Source organism: Pinus tabuliformis, chromosome J (genome assembly GCF_031772625.1).
Source record: "Pinus tabuliformis cultivar Carrire ecotype Pingquan chromosome J, CPIR1, whole genome shotgun sequence".
In the NCBI taxonomy this organism is placed as follows: Eukaryota; Viridiplantae; Streptophyta; class Pinopsida; order Pinales; family Pinaceae; genus Pinus; species Pinus tabuliformis.
Genome location: NC_142295.1, coordinates 546,395,361 through 546,422,986, shown reverse-complemented (window position 1 = coordinate 546,422,986; position 27,626 = coordinate 546,395,361). Strand labels below are relative to the sequence as shown.

At 37.1% G+C, this 27,626-nt stretch overlaps 1 protein-coding gene across 3 annotated transcripts in view; it reads left to right on the top strand.

The window, feature by feature from the left end:
* The window catches only part of LOC149228178 (protein PSK SIMULATOR 1-like), a 242,561-nt gene that overhangs the window by 173,599 nt on the left and 41,336 nt on the right, over window positions 1-27,626 (top strand). For 2 of the 3 annotated variants that reach the window (XM_089378084.1, XM_089378085.1), the window contains one exon: window positions 3,975-4,090. In XM_089378084.1, the coding sequence (XP_089234210.1) occupies window positions 3,975-4,090 (116 nt within the window). The remainder of the gene's footprint in view (window positions 1-3,974; window positions 4,091-27,626) is intronic. The other variant, XM_089378086.1, reaches the window with a different exon arrangement.

The following is a 27,626-nucleotide window of genomic DNA, read 5'->3' as shown; positions in this document are numbered from 1 at the left end:
TTTTATCTTTCTTTTTAGTTGCATCAACCTTCGGGGCATTGTTCCAGGCCCGACCAAAAGTGTGGACAAGGGGGAGGGGGAGGCTAACTCCTTGTGGACCCAATTGACAAATGTGGACCCGGATGGGAAATATGTGAAAAGGGGTTATAATGAGTGGAGGGGAGTGATGTATGTGGTGTTGGGAAGCGGGATCACGGAACCAAAATCATGATTTCCCATATAGTGGCACTCCTAAGCCTATTATCCAATAAAGGAGATCCCACGGGACTAGGATACAAGGTTAACCACCAAATTAGACAAGGGGACAAGAGTAAAAACCAAGCCCATTCTTTCTGCCGAATCCCCCCACTAATCCATGTCCAAAAGTGTCCACTATAATTAAGTAAAAATACCCAACTACATAATGAAAACCATACCTTCGGGGTTGGAAGGCCCACCTTCAAACATACTATCATAATAGATGGGTGAGGAAGCATAATGGCTAGGTCAGGTGGCAGAGATGATAGCACATCGAGCTATCTGGTGGTTGCAAGGGTCTGCTGGCTGCCGACTGAAGACAATCTAGGAGAAAAAATTCTCCTATGGGTGTCACCCACAGGTGGTGGGTAACATCCCCACAACTTGAAGTATTATTATGTGGACTACATATGGTTTCCCAATGTACACTCTTGAGTGCTTTCAGAAAATGTTTTTTTGGAAAGATAATCATATATTAATGATGACTTCTTATAGAACAGTGGTTATAGGTTAATTGACTACTTTTGCAGAGATCAATGGCTTCATTTATGCCATTGGCATTTCCACGTGTTTCTTTCCATGATAACACGATAATTTTTTTTGTTAGTTGTTCTTGTTGTCTTTGAACCACTTTTATTGTCTAAAGCAAGAGTTGTAGTTATTTGCAGCCCACGATAGTGCGCACGACGGCGAAACAAAGACAAGCGTATTGCAGGGGTATGAGTGGGCATGACATGATGCGAGTGGCAAAGGAGGCAGTAACACGACTGTTGATACATGGTTAGCAGCGTGGGTTGTGCAACGAGGTGGCGATGGGTCGTGGAGTGAGGTGATTGTGCAAGGGTCAGCGGCTGAAGTGAATGGCAGATGTAACATACAATGTTTATATGTGTGTGTGTGTGTGTGTGTGTTTTATATATAATCTCTATTTTTTATTTTTTAATTTTTGATCTTTTTTTTATAAATGGCTAAAGGCTTGATAGCAAAATGGAGAACCTCCAAACAAACTTTTTGTAGCCAAAAGCCTTAATCGCAACGAACACGAACTTCATGTAGGGTTGATGGCCAAACACTGGATCATATTGACTTTGTGTAACGGTTGAGCAACTAGAGGGTTGAATAACTCTGATACCAATGTAACAAACAAAGATCATTTACGCATGTCAAATAGTCCAAAATATTTAGAATACAGTAAAATAATCCATTTTAGGAATAAAGAATATATTGCATGAATATATGAATGAAGAATATGGTTGGTTAGAAATGAGGGCCCTACTTATATACGAGGTAAGGTTCCCATTCATGAATAGTCATGCCCTTTGGGACTTGTCCCTTCAATAATTAAGTATTTAATTAATCATTATTATGATTAATATTGTTTATATTATTTTTATATATTATATTCATAAGACAAACCCGAAAGTTACCTTAAAACCCTAGCAACCCTGACCATCCTAAACCCTAATCGTTTTATCTATTGGTTGTTGGAAGTGCAAGCAAAAGCCTTAGGGGGCTTTTGACTTGGCTTGTTGGGGCCATTTGATCCCTAAGATCTATCGGGGAAAACCCCCTTGAGCTAGAGGAGAGCTGGCTAGAAGTGAGAAGAGGGTTGGTGAGGTGACAATGGCTCCCTTTGAGGTGCAATAGGTCTTGCACTTGAGCTTTTGGACTTTATCTCAAAAAAATTGAGATGTTGTTGTAACAAGTAGCAAGTTTGTTCAAGATGATTGGACCAAACTGGGGAAAGTCTGTAGCCTCCTTCTTAGGCACATCGTCCAATGAAAGCAAACTCTATCTCATTCCATTTTCTATGAGGAGTTTAATGTCTAACCTCATTTCCTTGAGGCCATCCTTTTACTAGTCTTATTCCTTCATATAGTTGGGATTTTTGGAGACTCAATCTCAAGGCAAGGTAGGTATCCCTATTTGACGCTTTGTTCTTTGAAGGCCATTGCCTTGGTTGACCCCTGAGGGTCCATTCAATATTGTTTTTCAAAGGTCCCTTGGTTATTTAAGTCAATGGCCATCTCTCTAAACTGTCTTACCCCTTTCACATACTCCCTATACATGCCAGGTCACCTTCTACTGTCCAAGCAGAACCTAAGTTGGGCTTTTATAGACAATATTTATAGACTTTATATCTAGGTCACTTGGATTGCGTCTTTGGGGGGCCTTGGCTTGAAGATGCCCTGTAACGTTGAGGACTTTATTGAGCTGAGGGATGGTGTTATCTTCTGACCTCCATTCAGACATAGTCATTGGAGGCATGCCCCCAAGGTCTCCCTTGCTCAGTTCGGTGGGCTATCATAAACCCAATATTGATGCCACTTGTATCTGATTTTCCAGTGTCCCATCTACCATGAGATCAAAGGGAGATACCGCCACCTGAGTATCCCATCTACCACAAGATCAGAGGGAGATACTGCTACTCGGTTTGGTACTCGGGCAACTCCCTTTACACTTTCTTCTGCTATACCAAGCAAAGATAAAGGAGAGTAGGTTTCACTGAATACATTGGATCTCTGCTCGTACGCTATTTCAGTCTCCAATCTTGAAATTCAGAAACGGTGGTAATGTGGCATCATGCAGAAAGTAATATTCTTCTTCTTCACAATTTAGGGGCTAAACTCCTTAGTCTTTACTTTATATACTGTTTTCCTCAAGGAAGAAATTATGTTTTCCTTCATTGTGTAGCTTAATGAGCATATCTCAATTTCCTGCCAATCAGAGAAAGATCTCGAGATATAGGTATTAGTACATCATCTTCCCCGGTGTCATACCCTCAGTATTGTGAGTACTCATTGAATGATTGTCACTGTAATTTGTGTCCAGAATGGTACCTAATATTCTCCTGTCAATCTAGACCAACTTCTGAGGACAATAAAATGTATTTTTAAAATGTCTTCTCTTGCACCACTTTGTCACCTCAGGAGTTCTAAGGTATTCTCTGTTCAGTTGGCAACTCATCTTGTGTTCAGAATGGTACCTAATAATCTCCTGTCAATATAGACCAAGTTTCTGAGGACGATCAACTGTATTTTCAAAATGTTTTGTCTTGCATCTCTTTGTGATCTCAGGATTTTTAAGATATCTTCTGTTCAGTTGGAAACTCTTCTTTTCTCTTTTCAGGGGCCAGAGTTCTACTGAACTTATGTTATTAGGTTTTCTTGAAGTTTATGCTTTTGATGTAATTACTTTCTATCTGAATCAGATTATTGAATATTTTTGCATGAGATAAAAACAGTTGATATTAAAGATTAGAATTTTATTGTAATTCTTAATAATCTGCTTGAAGCTTTCTGTTTACATGTCCTGATAATATCTAAGCCTCGAGCACATTTTGGTAATAACATACATAATATCTTCAAAATTCAAGGTGTTGAAACTTGGGGAAGGAAGAACAAATGAAAAAGAAATGTGATAGGAAGAGAAAACAGATTTGATTCATTGTGTGAAGGTTTTCCTATGATTCAGCATAAACTTTTATTAATCAGAACAAATGTAAATATGTTGAAGTTTGCTATGCTTTATTGAGATTGTGTGAATATTTGCCGAAATCCTTGGCATTTTGGATTTTTTAGCAGTAATCCCCTGAGTTACATAAGTGGTTTAAACTTTATAGGCCTCTGGAGATTTGCTGTATCAGTTTTAATCATTGTTGCTGTAGGAATAAAGCATCCATTTGTACCAACCATGCATTTGGTTTCTCTAACTGTGTTTTGTTCTTTGTGAGCAAGCCATAGAAAACAAGAAATCTGTGAACAAGAAGGGTTCACTTGGAAGTCCACAGAGGCTGGGTAAAGCTGGCCTGTCTTTACACTATGCGAATGTTATCAATCAAATTGACAGAATGGTATGGTTGTAATTTATTTCATTTATACATGCAATCTTTTTAAATATTTTTTTTTTCAAGCGGGATATAGGCTTTATCCTTTGCTTGGAACATGGATGTATTTCTTTATCTTTCGTCTTCATTCCAAACATGATTGTATTTGGAAAGATATCCCCTCTTCTATCTGCAATTGGTGTATTCAGTTTACTTCTGTGAGTTCATTAGCAAGTGGTCAATTAATTTGGGATGTGAATTGTTATGAACATAAATAATCAATAATAATAGTTAATAATGATTAGATACTAAAGAGGCATGTCTTAAACTTTAAAGGACATAACCGTTCATCAAGGGGCACCTGCCTAGGTATATAAGCGGGTCCTCATTTCTAAACATGTCATCTCACATGATATCTCTTGTACATTCAACATTCTTATATAAATATATTACTTGTCTTATAACGGATGTTTACATATTTCAGATATTCTGAATATTCCGCTGCATATACGAACCCTGTTCGTTACGTTGGTATTAGAGCCAGTTTGATCTGGCCTTTGGCCATCAACCTTTTCATCAAGTTCGTTGTCTTTGTGATTGAGACTTTTAGCCACATATTTTTCCTGGAGGTTCTCCGTTTTTGTCTACACTTAGGCTTGTGGCCATTTAATAAAAAACATAAATATATTAAGAAAAGGGAAAAATAATATATAAATTTAAAAAGAAAAAGAAAAATCAAGTTAAAAAAAATATGTAATTAAAAAAAGGAGAGTATATATATTTAAAAAGAGAATCTAAAAAAAAATTCAAAGATTATATATATATATATATATATATATATATATATAATCAAAATCGACTTGCGACTGTTTGTAGCTGCCACCACTTGATTTTCTCCACAATCGACAACGCCTCCGCTACGGTCTTGTGCCTTTGTGTGCCACCGTACATATTAGCTTTTTGCCACTACTACTAGCCCGACCCGCCTCAATCTATGCTCAGTTGCTGTCTAACTTTCCCCGCTGCCTCCATTGACTCCTTATCTCCCCGTCCTCCTCTAACTTCTTATCCCCCTGCCCTCCACTGTGTTAAGTACCCCACAACCTTCCTGTTGAGAAATCTAGGGCTTTCAAAGTTAACAATTTCTCTGCTTGATAATTGCTTGTGATGCACTTTTACTTCTTATCTTATAGTCTTTTCTTCGTTAGCTTATTAATGTGTTCTTTCATCAAGACAATTACCAAAATGCATAATAAAAGACAAGTGACACAGTATGTAGGCTTCTCTAGCCAGGGCCAAAACCTCTCACCTCTTGAGAGGAAAAACCAATTACAATTCTTCTTCTAGATCTTCAATTGATAAGTACCAAGACCATGACACAGACCCTTGACTATAGTATCCTCTCAAGAAGCTTGTCACCAACCTTGATGCTTTGCCTCTTACTTCCTTTGTCTTTCCTTCTGATCTAGAACTGCTTCTCCTCGGCTCCTTCTTGAGAAACTTGGTCTCTATCTTTTCTACTGCTTCTTCTCAACTTCTATAGAAAATCTCAATCTCTAGGTCTTCTCTAGAGAAACTCAGTCTCTAGGTCTTTTCTAGAGAAAATCGGTCTCTACTTCAATCACCCAGAAGATTCCTTCTCTTGCTGCCCCAGAAGAAGCTTCACTGCCCTAACTTCACACTGCCCAGAAGAAACTTCGCTATACCCAAAAGATAGTCTTCCAAAAGAAACTGCACACTTCTTTTGCTGCTCCTTCATACTCCTTTTTACCCTCTCTTCGCACTTCTGTCTAGACCGAATTCAGATTGAACTTCTTGTCCGAATTGTATGTCACCAAATGAGGCCGAGTTGGGCTATTTATACACTTCTTCACTTGACCTTTAGGCCGACTTGACAGCTGGAGTTAGGTCGACTTTATCTAGCAGCTTCTTCATCGTTTGTAGGCCGACTTGAAGAGGTTATGTTATAAGTTCTTGGAGGATACTTTACATAGACAATATTTACACTTTTACAAAGTGTAACATGACTTCATTTACATGACAATGACTCGTACATTTTATGACTAGATGACAAATAAATCCCAAAGACTCTCAATGGGTGTCTTGACTCAAAAACAAAATCCCTTGCTAATGAAACGCACGAAGCAATTCAATATAATAATATCATTTTTCTTACATAAAATCATAATTACATGTCATTATGAAGACCGAACTTAGTTACAATTTTCAACACTTCCTGTATTCATCCGACCGAGACCTCGTTTCTCGTGCAACATTGACGACACTTCTGACTCGCTCTGCCGCTAACAATCCCCGTCATAACCTTGTTTCCTAAGACTTCGATTCATTCATATCGACTTGAGACTACATTTGTTCCAACCCTTGGTCCACTTGTCTCAGCGTGTTGTTTGTCTGTTCCACAACCTGCAAGTTGTCTCGGCTCTGTGGTCATGCTATTTCCCCGATTGACATCATTCGGTTCGACCTATAGGTATATAGTTTTATAAATAATTTTTATAATATAGTAAATTATAATTAGTTTATAATTTATATATTTTATAGTTATAATTAATATAGAATATAATTGTATGGTTATGTAGTTTAATTGTTAATATAGTAACTTAATGTTAATATAGTAAATCAATTGTTATTATTGTTATTAGCTATTACAATTAGTATGTTACAATATATATAGAATAATAAAAAAAAAAGATAGTAGTAGAATCCAAAACAATTAAATAATAATAATAATAATAATAATAAATCTCACTTCAATTGAAGGAGAAAAGAGGAAAAGCACCAAACAAGTGGGTCTCTTGTATTACAATTTTTCCCCGGGAAAAAAGAAGTGGGTCTCTTGTCGAACACAAAATAGAGTTAACCACTGAAGAAAAAAGGATGGATTATAATCCAGAAATGAAGGAACATTTTCTCATAATAGTCTTCCAATCATAGATCGTAGTTTATTTACATTAAAATGGAGTATTCAAGGGAAAGAGATTAATATCGTTATTAGCGCAAACGACAAAGAAAATTACATTAATATTAATTTTGTGTAGTTGTCAATTCCAAAGCCAAATATAGGTGAAGGTATTTTTGGCAAGAAAGAGTATGTAATTAATTATTTACAAGTGAGTTGATCATTATGAATGTATATCTCAATTCAGTTGTAACAATATATGAAAAGGAAATCAACATAATTCTCGGTTTACCCTGGTTTGAAGAATTGGGTACTTTCATATTAAACACAAAAAATAAGTTTTTAGATTTTCTTGATAAAAAGAAGGTGACACTTTAGGATATTACAGTAAAGTCCAATTCGATAGTACCTTCATCCAAGGACTTTGTTGAGAAATCAGTGTATGTAGTTATTAGGGCTTTGTCTCAGCCTGTTGTTTGTTCGTTCCACAACCTGCAAGTCGTCTTGACTCCTCTCACGTAGAAAACTTGACTCTGTGAGCATGCTGTTTCCCCGTCTGACATCATCCAGTTCGGCTTGTAGGTATATAGTTTTATAAATAACTTTTATAATATAGTAATATATAATTAGTTTATAATTTATATATTTTATAGCTATAATTAGTATAAATATAATTGATAGTTTGATTATTAATATAGAAATTTAATGTTAACATCATAGTTACAAGGGTACCTCCCAAGCATTGGAGTGCACGTATCCCACGCTCCCCTACTCCTGGGAGCTTGGGAGTTGGTAGGAAACGCTTCAAAATTGTCGGGAGCTTCAATGGGTACTTAGGAGCTTTTCAGGAGCTTCAATGCAACAGATTTTGACGTTTCGGGTACTTATTTTGAGCATATTTTGATGTTTCGGGTACTTATTTTGAGGAGGGAAAGTACCATTTATTTATTTTCAAAGTGATACATGCCAGGTCAAGGGGATAGACTTCATGAACTCTGCAAAGTTACAGAGACGGAGAGGTAGCAAAGGTTTCATCAAAATATAGACAGTTGCATGTCATTCCTTGGAAGCTTTTGTTGCAAATCTTGAATTTCAACAATTGCAAATAAGTCTACTCTCTTGAAGCCTATCTTGAAGATTTAATGATAAGATTCAGTGAATTACAATGATGGTTAGAAAGAGAAAGATAAGTGTGTGTGTTAATTTCATTTTATAAATTTCCAAACTTGAATTTCGAAGTTGAATATAATATAACATTGCATGAAATCACATAATAATCTAGGAATAACAACCTTTTTTCCGGTTTGGGAGTTCCACATGTTTCTTTGCTGGGAAGGAATTTGATTGGCAAACCATTGATGGATTAATATTTTGATTTTTTGGCAGTGTTTCAAAGTTCCATCTTTTGCATATTTCTTTGCAAGATGGATTTTGATTTGCAAGTTTTGGATGGAAATAAGTTAATTATTTTATTTTTATTTTTAATATATATTAAATTTTACTATATTATATTATTGCTGCTCCCAATTTGACGTTTCCTGGAAATTTGGGCAAAGCTTCTAGCTGTGCTGGATACTTGTTCCCTCGTACCCGAAGTACCAGAAACTCTGCAACATAGGTTAATATAGTAAATCAATTATTATTAGCTATTATAATTAATATGTTATAGTATATATAGAACAATATTAAAGAAAGATAAAAGTGGAATCCAAAACAATTAAAAAATATATAATAATAAATCTCACTTCAATTGAAGGAGAAAAGAGGAAAAGCACCAAGCAAGTGGGTCTCTCGTCGAACACAAAATCAGTGTTGCACACATCGCGATCGAGATTTAATCGGCGCCGGAAAAAAGCGGAAAAAATCGTTAAAATCGGGAAAAAATCGGAAAAAAGCGGAAAAAATCGTTTGGCACAAAAATATTCATTTTTTTTCATTTTTTTTCAATTTTTTTAATATCTAAATCATCTACAACATAAAATAAATACATTGACACATAAATATGATAAAAAAACTAATATATAAGATGTTTAATATCATTTCTAGCGCTAAAATCACACATAACATTGAATCATGTCCTGAATAGTAAGTCCCAACTCAGCCTCAAAATATCAGCAAAAAATATGATAATGTATCTCATCATGTCATAATGTCATATACAATAAAATGAAAGTCTAATCCTATTGATTTCCTCTGCCCCTCTTGCGAGAAAATGCCACAGCTTTCCCTTTCCCTCTAGATGTAGATGCTGGTGCCCGTGCAGGTGGAAATGGCAGTGGAGTCTGATGTGATCTAGACGTTGAAGAACTAGAAGTAGGAGCTATAGGAGGTAGACCACGTCCTCTACTGGTGGCAGGGTAGCCCGGGCAGGTGGTGTCACCTGGAAACATTACAATCTCCCAATCCTGAAATCCTGAAAAACTGATAAGTCTGCTGGATTTTAAATGAAATCTAAAATTCTACTTTCTCCATATGAAATCCAATGAGGTTGGAACCACTCTCAAACATCCTGAGTCATTTCATGGTAATGTTAAAAATTTAAGTAAAAGGATGAAAATGAAGATTAAGGAGAATGTCACTTTTACTTTAAGAATTTAACATTACCATGAATAGCATATCCATACTAGGGCCTAGACTTGATCATTAAGCTACCCCACTCAAAAATTATTTGTTTCTTTCAAAAAACATTGCATGAAAAAACCCAAAAAAAGTTATAAAACTATGCTGTCCTGATCCCCCACGATTTTTTCGTTAAAAATCGCGTTTTTTTCGAAAAAATCGCGATTTTTTTGAAAAAAGCGCGATTTTTTCAGTAAAAATCGGCAAAAAAAAAGTAGGCGATTTTTTCGTATAAAAATCGCGATTTGATCGGCAAGATGAAAAAATCGCGATTTTCCGATAAAATCGCGATTTTATCGCGATTTTAACAACACTGCACAAAATAGAGTCAGTCATTGAAGAAAAAACGATGGATTATAATCTAGAAATGAAGGAATATTTTCTTATAATAGTCTTTTAGTGATAGATCATAGTTTATTTACATTAAAATGGAGTATCCAAGGGAAAGAGATTAATATAGTTATTAGCGCAAGCAATAAAGAAAATTACATTAATATTAATTTGGTGAATTAGTTACCAATTCTAGAGCCAAATGTAGATGAAGGAGAAGATATTTTTGGCAAGAAAGAGTATGTAATTAATTATTTACAAGTGACAGTTGATCATTATGAATGTACTTTCATATTAAACACAAAAAAGAAGTTTTGAACTTTTCTCGATAAAAAGAGGGTTAGGACATTACAATAATTCGATATTACCTTCATCCAAGGACGTTGTTGAGAAATCAATGTATGTAGTTATTAGGGTTTTGATTCCTCTTTTCTTGATAATTACTTGTGATTTGTGTTGCCTTCTTTACTTCTTTAGTATGTTATCTTCCCTTTGGCAATTACCAAATTAAAAATGCATGACGATCACAAGAACAAGAGACATAAGATGTAGGCACTTAGGGAAAAACCCCTCCAAGGGGAAAACCCAGTCAAACGCTTCTTCTTCTATAATCGAACCAAATCAAAGTGAGACAATCCGAGACCTTTTGACCAAGACAAATACCTCCTCCAATCTCCAAGTCAACCCTCCTTCCAAGTAGACAAACACTGTCAAAGTCAACAAGAGTCACTTTCTTCAAAACTGCTTCAATTTGAAATTTCGGCCCTCCTGCAACTCAAAATTTCAGATCTGCAATTGCTTCAGAAATTTTGGCCCCTGCAACTTGCCCAGAAACCCTAGAAAACTCTCACGTGTGAGAGAAAAGATGCCCCAAAGCTTCGATTTTTGTCCTTCCTTTGATTTGACCTTCTTGTCCTTGACTTCACACTTCTTTTTCTCTTCTTGCACTACAGATTGAACTTGTTGATGGATGGATGCCAAATAGGTCAAATTCGTCTTCTATTTATACTACTTCCACATGGTCAAGTTGTCCCAAATTGGGCTGACTTCATCAAGGCAGGGCCGACTTGGTGAGGAGGTGAAATATCACTGTTTTGGCTCAAAATAAAATTTGTTTACATGATACAAAAGCCCAAGAAGGGTCTAATAAATATGACAATTACTCTTATGACTCAAGAAAACCCTAGAAGCCTACAATGGAGGCTTTGACTTAATAAATAAGAAAAAGGAACATGAAACAAATGCTTCAAAATAATTTTATTTTCCTTCTTTTTCAATTTTACAATAAATACATAATGGTGAAGTACAATAGCAATTATGAAGATCGGCCATATTTACATTTTCAACACTCCCTCTTAACTAGGGAGGTATTCATAATTGTACAAACAAGTACAAGGATGAACTCAAATTGACATGTTCACAAAAGAGTATTAGCATATGCAATGCTAGGGATACCATAACTACCAAGGCTTCCTCCCAACAGGGACTAAGGTGGAATCAAGGCAACTTGCCACTATAGATACCATCAAGCTATAACCCTGGTATCAATCCAGTTGGATATAGATACCATCTAGGCCTCCATGCCAAGACACCAACCCTCACATGGATATAGGTATCATCAAGCTTAAACACTAAAATGGAGCTCCATAAGACCAAGATACCCTCCCACATTGGGATCTAGACATCATCAAGTCCAAACTGTAACTGAGATCTCAACACCAACCAGGCTCAGATGCCCTCCCAAGTACCATCATACATGCAGTTTTATGGTAATCATCTCTCCCTCTCAACCAAATAAGAGATATTCACTAATCCAAGCATGTTTCTAAAATATCAAACTTCATGTTGGGGAGAGATTTCATCAACACATCAACTAGTTGTTCCTCTGTCGGAATGTATTGTAGCTTCACGACCCCATCCTGTACCAAGATTCTAATATAGTGGTACTTATTATTAATATGTTTAGTCCTAACATGGAACACAGGGTCTTCAAACATTTTGATGCTGCTTTGGTTATCACAATTTATAATTGTGGGATCCAAGGGCCCTCCAAACAAATCTGATAGAAGCTTCCTTAGCCAAACCACTTCTTTTCCAACTTCACAAGCAACAACATATTCAGCCTCAACACTACTTAAAGCAACCAAATCTTGTTTACAAGTTATCCAAGAAATCATCGCGGATCCCATACTAAAACAACCGCCAGTAGTGCTTCTTCCATCCGTCTCATTGCCACCCCATCAGAATTGGTGAAACTTGTTAATCAAATTTCTTTTCCATCATACTTTAGATAGTGATGAATAGTCCCACACAAATACCTCAAGATATGCTTGGCAACTATCCAATGATCATGACGTGGCTCCAACTGAAATTGACTTAGAACATTCACTACATAACATATATTAGGTCTAGTATTCACCGGATACATCAACAAGCCGACCAATTGACGATAACATGTGGGGTGAACGAGGCTAGAGTCTGAACTTCTGAATTTCTTTAAGTTGGTGATCATTGGAGTTGTCATAGGCTTGGAATCCATCATACCAAACTTTTGTAGAATCTTGATGATATATTTTCCTTAACCAAGATAAATTTCTCTAGGTTTCTGCCAAACTTCCAAGCCCAAATAGTAATGCATAAGTCCTAGATCTTTCATTTCAAATTCTGCTCCCAACATCTTACATTCTTGAATTCTATGCTCCACACATGTAAGAAGTAAATCATCCACATATAACAGAATAATGACGATTTCATTCTTTACTACTTTGATGTAGAGGTTTGAGTTTGCAGAGCTTTTGACAAATCCAATCCTTAGAAGATAGGCATCCATTCTAGCATACCAAGCTCTAGGTGCTTGTTTCAAGCCATATAGAGCTTTCTTCAACTTGCAGATGTGAGATTCCTTGCTATGTATCTCAAAACCTTTCGGTTGTTCAATGTACACTTCTTCATCTATGGTTCCATTCAAGAAAGTTGTTTTGACATCCATCTAGTGGATGTTCCATCCCATAGTAGTTGGTAAAGAAATAGTTTCGTCATATAAGCTGCATATCTAGAGTACCTCTTTGGTTTCTTGCTTTGTGTAAAAGTACCTTTTATTGCTCCATGTACTTCGACATCTTCAAGTGTGGCTCTTAACTAAGCTAGTCTCTTGTTTTCTTCGGGAATGATTGTAGGTTGAATAGGTTCACTTGGTCCTTCTTCTTCTTGATTTGTGGGTGCTTCATCATGTTGCTTTTCTTCATCAAAGAGTGGAATTTCTTCTTCATCAGATTCAACGAGAATATTTTTGGACTTTTTGTGTGTAAAGCTTTCATCAAATATGACATCTCTGCTAACTACAATTTGACGATCTTCCTTTATGTAGATCGTATAAACCTTTGATGAAAGACTATAACCGACAAAGATACCCTTCATACTAGTAGAATCTAGCTTCTTTCTCTTATCTTTAGGAATATGAATGTAGGCAATGCATCCAAAGGTACGAAGATGATCTACATATGGCTTCTTTCCTGGGAATGCTTCTTCCAGTGTCATATTTTGAAGAATTCTACGAGGACTAAAATTTTGTATGTATATTGTTGTCATAGGCTATAGCTGCTTTTCCCCATAAGAATTTTGGAAGGTCTTGGTCATATATCATAGTTCTTATGCATTCTCTAATGGTGTTATTCTTCCTCTCTGCTACTCTATTTTGTTCCAAATTATAGGGAACTATAAGCTCCCTCATAATATCTACTTACTTACAAAAGGCTATGAGTTCCGTAGATGTATATTCACCACCATTGTCGAATCTGAGAGTCTTTATCTTTCTTTTTGTTAAAATCTCCACTTCTAACTTGAATTTTCTGAACTTTTCAAAAACTTCATCCTTAGATTTGAGAAGATAAATTCAAGTCTTCCTAGAGTGATCATCAATGAAGGTCACATAATATAGATGGCCTCCCTGTGATTTATCAACCATTGGTCCACACACATTGGAGTGAATGAGGTCTAATACTTCCTTAGACGTGGTGTCGTTGCTTGAAAATGGTTTCCTTGTATTCTTCCCTAAAGCACATCCCTTACATACTCCTTCATGATCCTCCTTTAAGCTGGGGATGCCTTTTACCATTTGACTTAGAGAGGGAAATATTTTATAATGAAGGTGTCCATACCTTCTATGCCAAAGTTCAAAGGGACTAATATCCATGTGAACAAGAGCTTGAGGAGGTGTTAGAAGTCTATACAACCTTCCCTCATGAATCCCAATAACCCTAGCTTTTTCAATATTAGAGTCCCTTCCCCAAACAAGAACTTTTCCATCTACAAAGAAAATCCTATCTCCTTTATCTTCTAGACAAGAAATAGAAAGTAAATTCTTTTTCAAACTTGGGACATAGAGAATGTTGTTGAGATGAAACTTTCCACCATCTTCTAGTCTCAATGAAGTAGATCCAAGACCTTTGACTGCATAGCTATTGTTGTCTCCAAGCTCCATTGAATGAGATGATGATCCTTTTGATAAGGTTTGAAGTTGTCCACTTTCTCCTGTCATGTGTCTTGAGGCTCCACTATCAATGATCCAAGCATTGTCATCATCAAATGTACTTGTAAGTGCAACTATGAATCCTCCATTTTTGACTCTCCTAGATAGATTGTAGATGATCTTGATACAAAAGCTTCTTGCTTCTTTCAAGAGTTCTTTAAGGGTCTTGAGTCCCATCTTCATATAGCTTGCCATTGATGAGAGAGATCTTCCTTGCAAGGGTGCTTTCCTTCCTCCAAATGATAGTCAACAAAGTGATCTTAAAATAGTCCTTCCTTCACCTTAGCTCTAATACCATGTTGAGAAATCAATGTAGTTATTAGGGTTTTGATTCCTCTTTTCTTGATAATTACTTTTGATTTGTGTTGGCTTCTTTACTTCTTTATTATGTTATCTTTCATCAAGCAATTACCAAATAAAAAATGCATGAAGATCACAAGAACAAGAGACACAAGATGTAGGCACTTAGCCAAGGAAAAACCCCTCTCCTAGGGGAAAACCTAGTCAAACTCTTCTTCTATAATAAAACCAAGTCAAAGTGAGACAATCCAAGACCTTTTGACCAAGACAAAGACCTCCTCCAATCACCAAGTCAACCCTCCTTCCAAGTAGACAAACACTGTCAAAGTCAACAAGAGTCACTTCCTTCAAAACTGCTTCAATCTGAAATTTCGACCCCCCTGCAACTTAGAAAATCTGAACCTGCAGTTACTGCAGAAATTTTGGCCCCTGCAACTTGCACAAAAACCATAGAAAACTCACACGTGTGAGAGAGAAGATGCCCAAAACTTTGATTTTTGTCCTTCCTTTGATTTGACCTTCTTGTCCTTGAGTTCACACTTCCTTTTCTCTTCCTGCACTGCAAATCAAACTTGTTGATGGATGAATGCCAAATAGGTCGAATTCTCCTTCTATTTATACTGCTTCCACAGGGTTGAATTGCCCCAAATTGGGCCGACTTCATCACTACCGAGCAGACTTGTGAGGAGGTGAAATATGACTGGTTTGACTCAAAATAATTTTTCTTTACGTGATACAAAAACCCAAGAAGGGTCTAATAAATATGACAATGACTCTTATGACTCAAGAAAAGCCTAGAAGCCTACAATGGAGACTTTGACCTAATAAATAAAAAAAGGAACATGAAACCCATGCGTCAAAATAATTTTCCTTTTCTTCTTTTTCAATTTTACAATAAATACATAATGATAAAGTACAATAGCAATTATGAAGACCAACCATAGTTACATTTTCAACAGACCTTAACAATATATCAAAGATAATCAGTCAAGATAGTCAATAGTCAATATCCAAGACACGACAAGAATTTAATGAAGTTACTATAGATAAAAATGAAGAATTTTTTCGCTTAAAAGATCACAATTAGAAACTACTTACACAAGTCAAGAAATGTAAAGCTATAAAGAAAAAATTAGAACAAGAAAAGGAATGTCTCTAGAAGAAATTCAACAAGAATCTACCAGAGAAGGAAGAGTAAAATTTACGATTAAAAAGTCTTAACCAAAAGTTATTAAAACAAAATAGAGGTTTAAAAAATGAAAAGCTTGAATGTCAAAACGCTGAAAATAAGATTGATGAATTGGAAACTGAAGAACTTTTACGTCTCAGAAATCATAATCAAAGTCTACTCACTCTAATTAAGAAACTAAAAAATGATAAGAAATCGTTGAAAAACAAATTAGAACTTGTTAGATCTGAGACTTTTGTGATCCATAATGTAGATAAATGTCTTTCGGATTAATCACATTTTTAGGATTTGGTTGACATTTCGAAGCAACTAATGTGGTTCATCCTTAGGACAAGGTGGAAAAAATCATACAATCTTCATGAATAAATAGTAAGAATGCATCATTTTCTAGGGTCAACCGTGAAAACTAGCCGTTGAGAACTAACCGTTGGAGATTAGTTAAACAGGTAAATAGAAATCCTAAAAAGGAATTATTTGATATTTTAAATCTATTTATAAATTATTTGATAATATAAATTAGTTATAGATTCTATTTAATATTATAAATTTAGTTATAAATTGGTTTTAGGAGCACCAGTAATAGTAATATAGTGAAGCAAATTAATAAGGGGAATAAGAATAAGCTTTTATAAAAATAGTTGTTAGGATATAATATTAGATCATAATAAAGTTTTAAGGGGGTTGGGGGGGTGAATAAGTTACAAGAATTAATAAAATAGTTATATAATTAAAACAAAAGGGTACAAAGAGGTCAAGCGCAAGTTTCAAAATATTCTACAAGGGAGATTGAAATTATTTACTATTATAAATTAATATTAAGAATACTCCATAAATTAATAAGAGGGTTAAGAGTAAGTTATAAAAAACTGTTGTTATGAGTTAATTAATAATATCAAATACAAATAAGGTATGGATCCAAAATTAACATATACTATAAAGAAAGAAGCCTCGAAGTCTTCAAACATAACATTCCAAGTTAAAGAAAATGGAACAAACACTAATTAAGATAATATCACGATTCAAAAAGATCCCAATCCAATTGAAGTGAAGACATTCTCAGATGTTGTAGTTCAAACGACAGAAATTTCAAGTGAAGATCTAACGAATAATCAAGCGATTTCTGTACGTGAAGTCAGTTACCTCAAGTAAATCAAGAAATAGCCACAACAGGTTAAGGGGAAATCAGACCACAAGAACTCCTTATTGACATCCAAATCACAAAAGCAGACATCTCAACCAGTCTACATATCGTTGTCAGGTAGATTAGAAACAAGTGACTTATGTTCCCAAGAGTATCGATGTCACCATAATCTAGTCTTATGATAACAATTCATCCCTAGTTTACGGTAATCGCAAGTTTCAACAGAAGATTAATTTGTGATAGTTAGATCATTTCACAATAAGACAATTTTGTACCACACTCAAAAGTTCATATTGTCTGGTTTCATCAAAGATGTCAGTTCCGAGGATTGAGAAAGACGAGAAGACATTACGAGATAGAAAAATATATCAAGCATTGTCATCAATAAGCATTGAGGACAAAGATTTTCTAAAGGGGAAAGCAATGTTATGAATATAAATAATCAATAATTAATAGTTAATAATGATTAGATATTAAAGAGGCATGTCTTAAAGGACGTAACCATTCAGGGGCATGTACCTAGGTATATAAGTAGGCCCTCATTTTGTAAGCATGTCATCTCATATGATATCTCTTATACATTCAACATTGTTATATAAATATATTACTTGTCCTATAATGGATGGTTACATATGGCAGATATTCCGAATATTTTGCTCCGTATATGAACCTTGTCCATTACAACAACATTAGTAGTTGCAACAAGCACCCATACATTTTAGTAGCTTGCCACCTTTGGGGGTCATGGGCTTCACTTTATTAATCACTTTTCTTTACATTTTATAGATGATGATAATAATGGTATGGTGCATATCAACATTTTAGTGAGACAGGACCCATAAGTATGTGTGTTTCCATTGCATGGTTGTTTTGGTGAGATGGGCATACTCCATCCCTTCCTCCAAGATTCGTAGTATGATCATTTACTACCCCCACTTCTGAGTAGGTTAAATGACCTGCTAACTTGTCTCCTATAAATTAATTAAGTTGTGGTTGTAGAGTTCGTTACCGCTCAAACTTGCAGGGGTCCTAAAAGGGGATCCTTGAAGGGCTACCACTAGGTCAAGGGTAACAATGGAGCAATAGCCCATTGCCACCTCGGTTAAGGCTCCCTACTCTTTACGAACTTTCACCAATCGGAGGAGACCCGTTATAGTAAGGATCACGAAATTGAATGGATCAATGATAGGATGAGAGGTGATCCTAAAAGCTTATTCACAAGAGAGGCTCAAATATAGGGCTTGCTTGCCTTGAAAGCAAGATGAAAGGCTCTTTAGGATCACGAATTGAATCACAAAATTGAATGGATCAATGATAGGATGAGAGGTGATCATAAAAGCTTATTCACAAGAGAGACACAAATATATGGCTTGCTTGCCTTGAAAGCAAGATGAAAGGCTTAGGAGAATTCTAAGAGCTAGGGTTTGAGTATATGACTTGTCAAGAAGATTCTTAGCTCCTAAAATCCTTGTGGAAACTTGGCTTCCAAGTGGTTTTTGTGAAATTGGCTTCAATAAGTTGTGGGACCACATGGGACCAAGTGGTCCCCGGATAGGCCAAGGGGGTAGGGTTTAGCAACCAATGATATACTTGAACTAATCAAGTGGGAGAAGGTGATCAATGAAGGAATTTTCAATGAAATATAATGCAATGATCCCAGTGAGGTTGTTAGGATATTCCGACACATAGGAAATAGTTAAGTATAACTTGGTCTAGTATAGAGTTAGGTAAAGTGTGTTTCTTTACTATGTACATTTTGTAACTTACAATCTGACGGTCACGATATGTAGTGATCCGACGGTTCATTCTCTCCTCAGTATTATCGACACTTGATCTGTGGCTTAACACCCGATTGGTCCATGATCTCTATTTAAAGAGCATGGAGGGTCATTTGTAGGTTAACCGTCCATGAGAGAAGCTTATGTAAATTTTCATTCTTTTATTAATAAATTGCCTGAAGTGGCCGCGTTGGCTCAGGCCGTGGATTGTTTCCCTCTTTGAGGGTTTTAACCACGTCAAAAGTACTGGTGTATTGATCTGCGATCTGTTTGTGAGCGGTGTCCTTTGGTGTTCTGTCTGAGGAACTTACCCTGAAAATTCCTACATGGTATCAGAGCTATTTGAGGGCCGCGTCCGTTGGTGATCCAAATCTGAAGCCGGTAGAACTGCATCCGACTACTGTTTCCTAGATCTACTGCTTTTGACTGCTTTCGGGCCGAGAGAACTGCTCTGTTGTGTTGGGAGCATCTGTTCCAGACTCCATTGAGGAACCCCGTTCGTTTCACGCGAAAAGGTTTCCGGTAGCCCTAGCCACGTCATTTTTAAGATCTGGAGGTATACAGTGTTTATTTGCAGTTTACAATTATTTTCTCTCTGTTTATTTCGGTTTCAGTTTATTTAGCTTTTTTTTTTACCGGATCTATACCTTTCATTTCTGCATATGCTCTTTTCCCCGCGACTCTGTGCGATCTGGGCAAATCAGAAACAGAAAGGAAGGATTTTTCTCATGCGTATGCCCTTTTCCGCTACGCCTTAGTGTGATCTCGGAAAATCAGAAACATTGAGGAAAATATTTAGTTTCCGGCTAAAACTAACTTCGAGCCGCAAGGTTCGTTTTTTTTGTATGTCCGTGTTGGGTTTTGTGTTTTTTGTTTTGTAGGGAAAAAGGGCTTTCTCAAAGCAATCACGCAACCCAAAGCTTCAACCCCCCCTCTCTCTCTCTCAAACTTTTTGTATAGCTCACTTGGTCCAAAGCTAATTTATGAGAGTAGAGGTCTTGAGTTCAAGTCTCCTTTTTGTGGGGGCGGATTTTTCATTTCCGCACATTCCCGCACTTCGTCGGCGACTTCATCAAATTTTCTTCAAAAAGCCATAACTTCTTCATCTGGAAACCGTTTTCAGAACCGTTTTTTTTGAAACAGCCTATTTTTTCGAGATCTTTCCATTGGAACACTTAGTTTCAGCATCTATAGCTTCAGTTTCTGTTAAAATGGAAAGTCCATGCCAAGTTACTCTTGACAGCACCAACTACTTCCAATGGTGGTCCTACATTGTGGATTTACTTAGAAGTAAAGGTCTCTACAGAATAGCCACGGGCAAGAAACCAAACCGAAAGATGAAGATAAGGCAGCTAAATGGGAAAATAGGCAAGATCAAGCACGTGGGTTGATAGGGATGTCTATTTCTCCAGATCTTAGATTCCATATTGCAGAACTTGATACTCCTGATGAAGCATTGAAACAGATTATTAAAGTTTTTTGGAATAAAAAATGAACTTAGAGCCCATCAACTTGAAAATGAGTTGCTTACATTGGACCCCAATAATTTTTCTTGCATTGAAGATTTTTTGTCCAAGTTCAAGACCCTTAGACTTCTCTTGGAAGGTGTTAAGGTTAAGAAAGAAGATAGTAACCTTATCTATTCCATTCTTACTAAGTTGGGACCAACCTATTCTGTGTTTGTTTCCACCTTCCATTGTACAAGAGAAGCCTTCATTTCTCAAGGACAAGACTACAAGTCCCCTTCCTTTGATTCTTTTTGTGATTCTTTAATAAGAGAACAAGAAAAACTCTTACACCTTGGTCTTCTTAATCTTGGAAACTCTTCTAAGAAAGCGTTAGCCGCCCAGTAGCAACCAAATCCAAAGAATCCTAAGAAGTTGTATCCTAAAAGGAATGGTCCTAAACCAAACAAGGGTCCTAAGCAATCTCAGCCTCAAAATGAAAAATCATTTCAACAAAATGATAAGACAAATAAAAACAAAGGGAAGAAGACTGATAGACATTGCAACTTTTGTAATCGAGATGGCCACTTAGAATATAAATGCTTTAAGAAGATGGAAGCCTTGGAAGCAGCAATGAAGAAGCATAACATCCATTTGGAGCACTCTTCAACTTCAACTTCATCTTCAGGAATGACACTTTCTGCATGTGGTTGTCAAGCATCTCGGTCTGGCTATGCACTAAATGTATCTTCTTCTTCTCATTCTCATGAGTGGCTCATTGATTCTGGAGCTTCTTATCACATGGCTAAAAACAAAGCCATGTTTTCTTCTTTAAATGATTGTAACACCAAAAATATATATGTTGGTGATGATAGATCTCTTAGTGTTGTAGGGGCTGGAACTGTTCATATAGACAATGGTCAGTTTAATGATGTATTATGTGTTCCAACCTTATCCTGCAACCTTCTATCTGTATATCAGATAACTCATTCAGGTGAAGGTAAAATCGCTAAATTTTCACCTCACGATGTTGTAATTAAGGACCTAAGAGATCCTAGACAGATTTTAGCTACTGGCATTGCTGATGATTCTACAAGGTTGTATAAGTTTCACAACTTTGGGTCATCAAATCTTCCCTCAGTATTTGTTGCTCATAACGATGAAGTGAGCGAACTTTGGCATGAGCGATTTGGTCACTTAAACTATCGCTCTCTTCAGAATCTATGTAAAGAAAATATGGTGACAGGTCTTCCAATGGTATCTTGCAGAGATGGTGTTTGTTCTGGATGTGTACTCGGAAAACATCATCAGGACAGTTTTGAAAAACGTGCCTCTTGGCACGCCTCAGCCCCCTTACAGCTCGTGCATAGTGATTTATGTGGTCCACTTCTAGTTGTTTCATTCTCTGGTTGCAAGTATTTCTTAACTTTCATTGATGATTTCTCCAGACGCACTTGGGTATACTTCTTAAAACTCAAGAGTGAAGTATTTAACATGTTCTTGGCCTTTAAGGCCTTTGTTGAAAAACAAACTGGACATCAAATTCTTAAGCTAAGATCTGATAATGGCGGAGAATATGTTAACAACGAATTCATCAACTTTTGCATTGAGAATGGAATTCAAATCAACATACTGTTCCATATACTCCACAACAAAATGGTGTTGCTGAAAGGAAGAATCGCACCTTAAAGGAAATGGCTAATTGTATGCTTCAATCTAAAGGACTTAGTCTTAATTATTGGGCAGAAGCAATTAACTGTGCAAATTACATAATAAATCGCACTCCTACTAAGGTTTTAAAGAATATCACTCTAGAAGAAGCATGGAGCTCAATTAAACCAGATGTAAGTCACTTTCGTGTTTTTGGAAGTGAAGCATGGGCCCATATTCCAGATGAGAAACATAAAGCTTTAGAACCTAAGAGTGAAAAATGTATTTTTGTTGGATATTTTGAAGATGTCAAAGGTTATAGACTTATTCCATTTAAGTCCAAAAATGTTATCATTAGAAGAGATGTAAAGTTTGCTGAAAATATATCGGCCTGCGAGCCTAGTTCAGCGGATGTGCCACCTCTTCCTATCTCTTCTACTTTTGAAAATATTTCTTCTTCAGATGATGAAAGCGAGGATGAAAATCCTCCCCCACCTTCTCAGGATCCTCCTTCAGCTCCTCAGCTTCCAAAATGGGTCTGTGCTACTCGGGATGCAGCAGGTGATCTTGCCGGTGATCCTACAGATCAGCGACGTACACGTTCTCAGTTTGATAGAGTCTCTTCTTTACTGGCTCAAGCTTCAGTGAATTATGATCCTGACGCCTTTGCAGAAGCTTCAGGCCATCTAGATTGGGAAGCAACTATGAATGAAGAATATCATTCATTATTGGCAAATGATACATGGGATCTTGTTCCTCTACCAAAGGGACAAAAACTTGTTAGATGCAAATGGGTTTACAGAACCAAGTATGGACCAGATGGGAAAGTTGATAAACATAAAGCTCGTCTTGTTGCTAAGGGTTTTTCACAAGTTGAAGGCATTGACTATACTGAAACCTTCGCCCCTGTTGCCAAAATGAACTCTATCCGCCTTGTTCTTTCCTTTGTTGCCTCTTTCAAATGGGAAGTCCATCAGATGGATGTTAAATCCGCCTTCTTGCATGGGGACTTGCATGAAGAAATCTATATGGAACAACCCATTGGCTTTATACAAACAGACTCCAGCCTTGTATGTCGGCTTAAGAAATCCCTTTATGGTCTCAAGCAAGCTCCTCGAGCTTGGTATGCCAAAATGGATAACTTTCTTTTAGAATCTGGCTCTTCTAGGTGTCATTCTGACAATACTGTCTACACAAAGAAAGTGGGCAAGTCTCTTATCATCCTTGTTCTTTATGTTGATGATTTTATCTTGACTGGTAGTGATCCCAACCTTATAAACCATGTGAAGTCTAGCCTTAAAAGGAAGTTTGAAATGACAGACTTAGGACACTTACATTATTTTCTTGGTCTTCAAGTCTTGCAATCCAAGGAAGGTATTTCCTTTTCCCAGTCCAAGTATGCCTGTGATATTCTACGCCATTTTCACATGGAAGACTGTAAGCCAGCCCGTTCTCCCTTTCAGTCTGGAGTCAAACTTTCAGTCACTTGTACTTCTCCTGAAGTTGATGCTACCTTATACCGTCAACTTGTAGGAAAAATTTTGTATCTAACCCATACTCGTCCTGACCTTTCCTTTGCTGTTGGCCTTGTTGCTCGGTTTATGCAAAACCCACGTTAAAGTCATTGGAAAGCAGCTAAAAGAATACTTCGTTATGTTCGAGGTACAGTTCAGTTTGGGATTCATTACAGTGCTGAAGCATCTCCTCTATTGGTTGGTTTCACTGATTCTGATTGGGCTGGTGACCCTGATGATCGGAAGTCTACTGCAGGTTATGTGTTCACTCTTGGTTCAGGACCTTTTACATGGGCTTGCAAGAAACAAGGTGCCATTTCGGAAACCAGGGGCAAGAGTCAGTCTTCAAGCTAGGGCTTGCAATATCTCAAGATCGCACTGTCGTGATCTCATGAAATTTGGAGGGCTTCTTGAGGACACACAAGCGCAATTGTGGACCAAAAATTGAAGTGTTTGGATGGCTACATTGTGAGATAATTGATTCTCTAGGTGACCTATGTAGGCTAGGCCTAGAAAAGAGGGGAAGGTGATAGAAATAAGCTTTGAGGTATTCACCTATGGAGGACTAGTGCCTAATCGTTTTGGGGAGATTGGAGTCAGGTAGAGTTATGACTATGGACTTTGGATTTTCTATGTCAAGGAGGCCTCGAAGACAACTTCGCTTATCATTAGGGCAACAACAAAAGCAACTTCGAGATATTTATACTTCGTTTTGCAAACTAAATGGCTTATCAAGATGAATTTCAATGATGAAGCATCTCTAGTAACATTTACTCATAATACATGGCCCATACATGAAGCATCACTATCTAGATTCTAGAAGCAAAATTTCCACAACTTTGCATAAATGGATGTAGTAAATTAGCCCTAGTATGGCGAAATCCATGCAACAATGTATGTGCCAAAATAGAAAGAAATAATATCATTAAATTGCAATTACATGTATTAAGAGTATATCCAACCATCAAAACTTTGCCAATCAAGAAGCTCCAAGACAAGAGAAAATGATCCAAACATCAAAATTCATTCCATGCTCCAAAAATTCATCCTCCAAGAAGGATAGCGAAGTTCTCTAAAGAGATACAAGTCCAATCCAAGTGATGATGCTAAAATGAATTCACATCACTTGTATTTATACACTTCTAATGAGTTCGATTTAGCTAATTAGGCCTACATTAGCCCCTAGAATAAAATAATGTGCAAAATAACTAACTTTTGGTGACAAGCCCACCAAACTAGCTCATAAACAAAAGAATAAGCCTCTCAAGAGGTCGAATGATCAATAATACATGTCATTGGGCCTTCTAAGAAGCCTGATGAAGTCCATAAGTGCCATAATGATGAATAAGACTCCCAAAAGTAGTGGACAAGGGGTTGGCCCCTTGTTCTCCAAATAATAAACCTGTGGTGCTCCCAATGGGTGTGGGGGCACACAAGTAACCTCATGGGTCTCCAAATAGATCGAAGATGCCTGTAGACCATATGCAAGGGCTCAGATGATGGTGTAAGTGATGCCACATCAATATACAGGCCCTTGGTCATCTGCAAGGTGCATGGTACAACTATGGGGCCAACTGAGCATGGTGAACCAGGTGCATCTTCCTCATCCAATAGATGAATTTCGAGCAATCTTTAAACATATTTGGGGATCCATGGAATGGTGTTTACTGCTATGGAGGCCCATGGCTCTCTACACACACCCTACATGTGCCAATGTAGCCCTCTGGAGGGTTAGGGCCCTATATAGGGAGACCAAACCCAAAATGGAGACCATCAACAATCCTGTATAAGATCCAATGCTTCCCCTAGCCTTCTAGTATAGTTAGTTATTTAAAGGAATCAAGTTAAACAACTTACAAACCTGGGACAATAGGTGGGCACTTCATAATGGCATGCCCTTCCATAGTGGGCTTTGTCATGTACTAATGTCTCCAAGCTCCAAAGGGGGTTGACAAGTATCCTATTAGGTGGTTTCTACCTTTAGAGGGGATAGTATGTCCAAGGTACATCCTTCAAATGGCAGTGGCATGTGATAAAGAGATGAATGGAATAGGCAATGAGATGGGAAATCCTGTGTCACATGTTAGGATACAAGGGTAGCTAATAAAGGTAAGCCCACACTTCAGTATATAATGTATAGGAGGGAGCAATAGTGGTGCTCGAGATACTCGGACCTTGATTTTTCCGCCCTTCTTTATATGCCTTTTTCCTTTCATGATTCTTCTTTGATTAACTGCTCGGGACTCAAAGGATAAGAGCATGATGTGTAAGGTATAGCAGTGGATACCCCTTTTAAGGTAGGGCGGTTCATTTCCCACGAGGGTTTAGGACAACCATGGTTTCCAGAATGATAAAGGAGGCTCATCTAGGGCCTATAGGAACCATGGTGATGGCCATGGGTATGGGGTAAGGCTCATGCATTTGGCTTTTTCCCACGTGCTAAATGTGTTTGTCCCGACCATCTTTTGCATTTTGTGGTACATTTTCCTATTGAATGTGGCCAATTATGCTTTTACTTTTCTTTTCAGTTGCATCAACCTCTGGGGCATCGTTTCATGCCTGGCCCAAGGTGTGGGCGAGGGGAAGGGGAGGTCAATCCTATGTGGACCCAGTGGGGAAATGTGGACCCGGTTGGGAATAATAATGAATGGGGCTATAATGAATGGAAGGGGAGTAATGTATGTGGATGAGGGAGTGAGACCATGCAACCAAATCATGGTTTCCCATATAGTACCACCCTAAAACCCAAAGGTCAGTAAAAGAGATTCCAACGGACTAAGATCCAAGGGTAACATCCAAAATAGGTCTAGGGGACAGAAGCACACCTAGCCCACTCTTTCTGCTAGACCCCCCCATTAATCCATGCCCAATAGTGTCCATGATAAACAAACTAGAATACTCAATTACCAAATTACAAGGCATACCTTTAGGTTCAGGAAGCCCACTTTCAAACATATGATCATGACAGATGGGTGAGGGACCACATGGCTGGCTCAGGTGGCGGAGAAATGGTACAACGAGCTAGTTGGTGGTTGCAAGGGACTGTTGGTTTTCGGCTGAGGACCATCTTGAAGAAATTTTTCTCCTAGGGATATTACCCACAAAATGGTGGGTAATAGAATTAAGAGGGGCAATCTATAACATGCTAGTTCTAACTTTTAAATAATGCTGATTTGACCTTATTTAGTAAGGGTTCCTATAAATGTTGGCAAGTTAGAAATCATTCTCGCAATGAATTGGTTTCTTGTTTTCTACCATTGTGCTAAAAGAGTTTTTCACAATTATGTTTGAGCATAATACAAGTGGTTCCACCTAGTTGGTTTGTTTGTGAGGGATGCCAATCCAACTCAAACTTGTTTTATTATGAGCGACATATGAGTTTGGCATTGATTTGCATTCCATGTATTGATTTTACCCTTTTATCTAGGCCAACTGTATTCACGGGTACTTACAATTAAGGGACATGGAACATTCATGGGCTAAATCCTTGTCTTTTAGGAATTGATAGTGTTAACTAGTTATGTTTTTTTTTAAATTTCAGCTTTTGGAAACATTTCCTTTTTGTTATTGCCATGGATCTTTTCAATGATGCTTGATATGCCATACATTTTTAGTTGTATAATATTTTTTCTTTTATAAATGACCCCTTTTTGATCGGTAAACAACAATGGATATTCCATTGGATAGTTCGTCACAACAAATTTGATAAAACTATGTTTAAAAAATATGAAATCTACAATATTAGGGTTTATTTCTCTTTGGATTTTTGGATTTGTAGATTATTGTTTATTGCTTTTGCATGCAAAGTAATATTTATGCAAAAAAGTAGAGAACAACGAAATAAAATCTCAAACACATTTGACACAAGATATACTCTAAGAAACCCTTTCAGGAGAAACCTAGCTGGAAGGTGAGGCCGCTTTGATCTCTTTCTCTAAATAGAAAATGACTACGAGTACAAAGAAGTAAGGTCTGTGGCTCGTTGGCTACTACAATGCACAAATCCTCTCCATGTGTTCCCTACCTAACCTTCTTGGTTACTTTGCTCGTCTATGGAACAAGTGCAGTCGAAAAGAAATGGAACCCCTTTTCCTCTTAGTGGCTTGGTTATAACAGATACCGATCACCTACTAGTGGTTAGGTTTGACT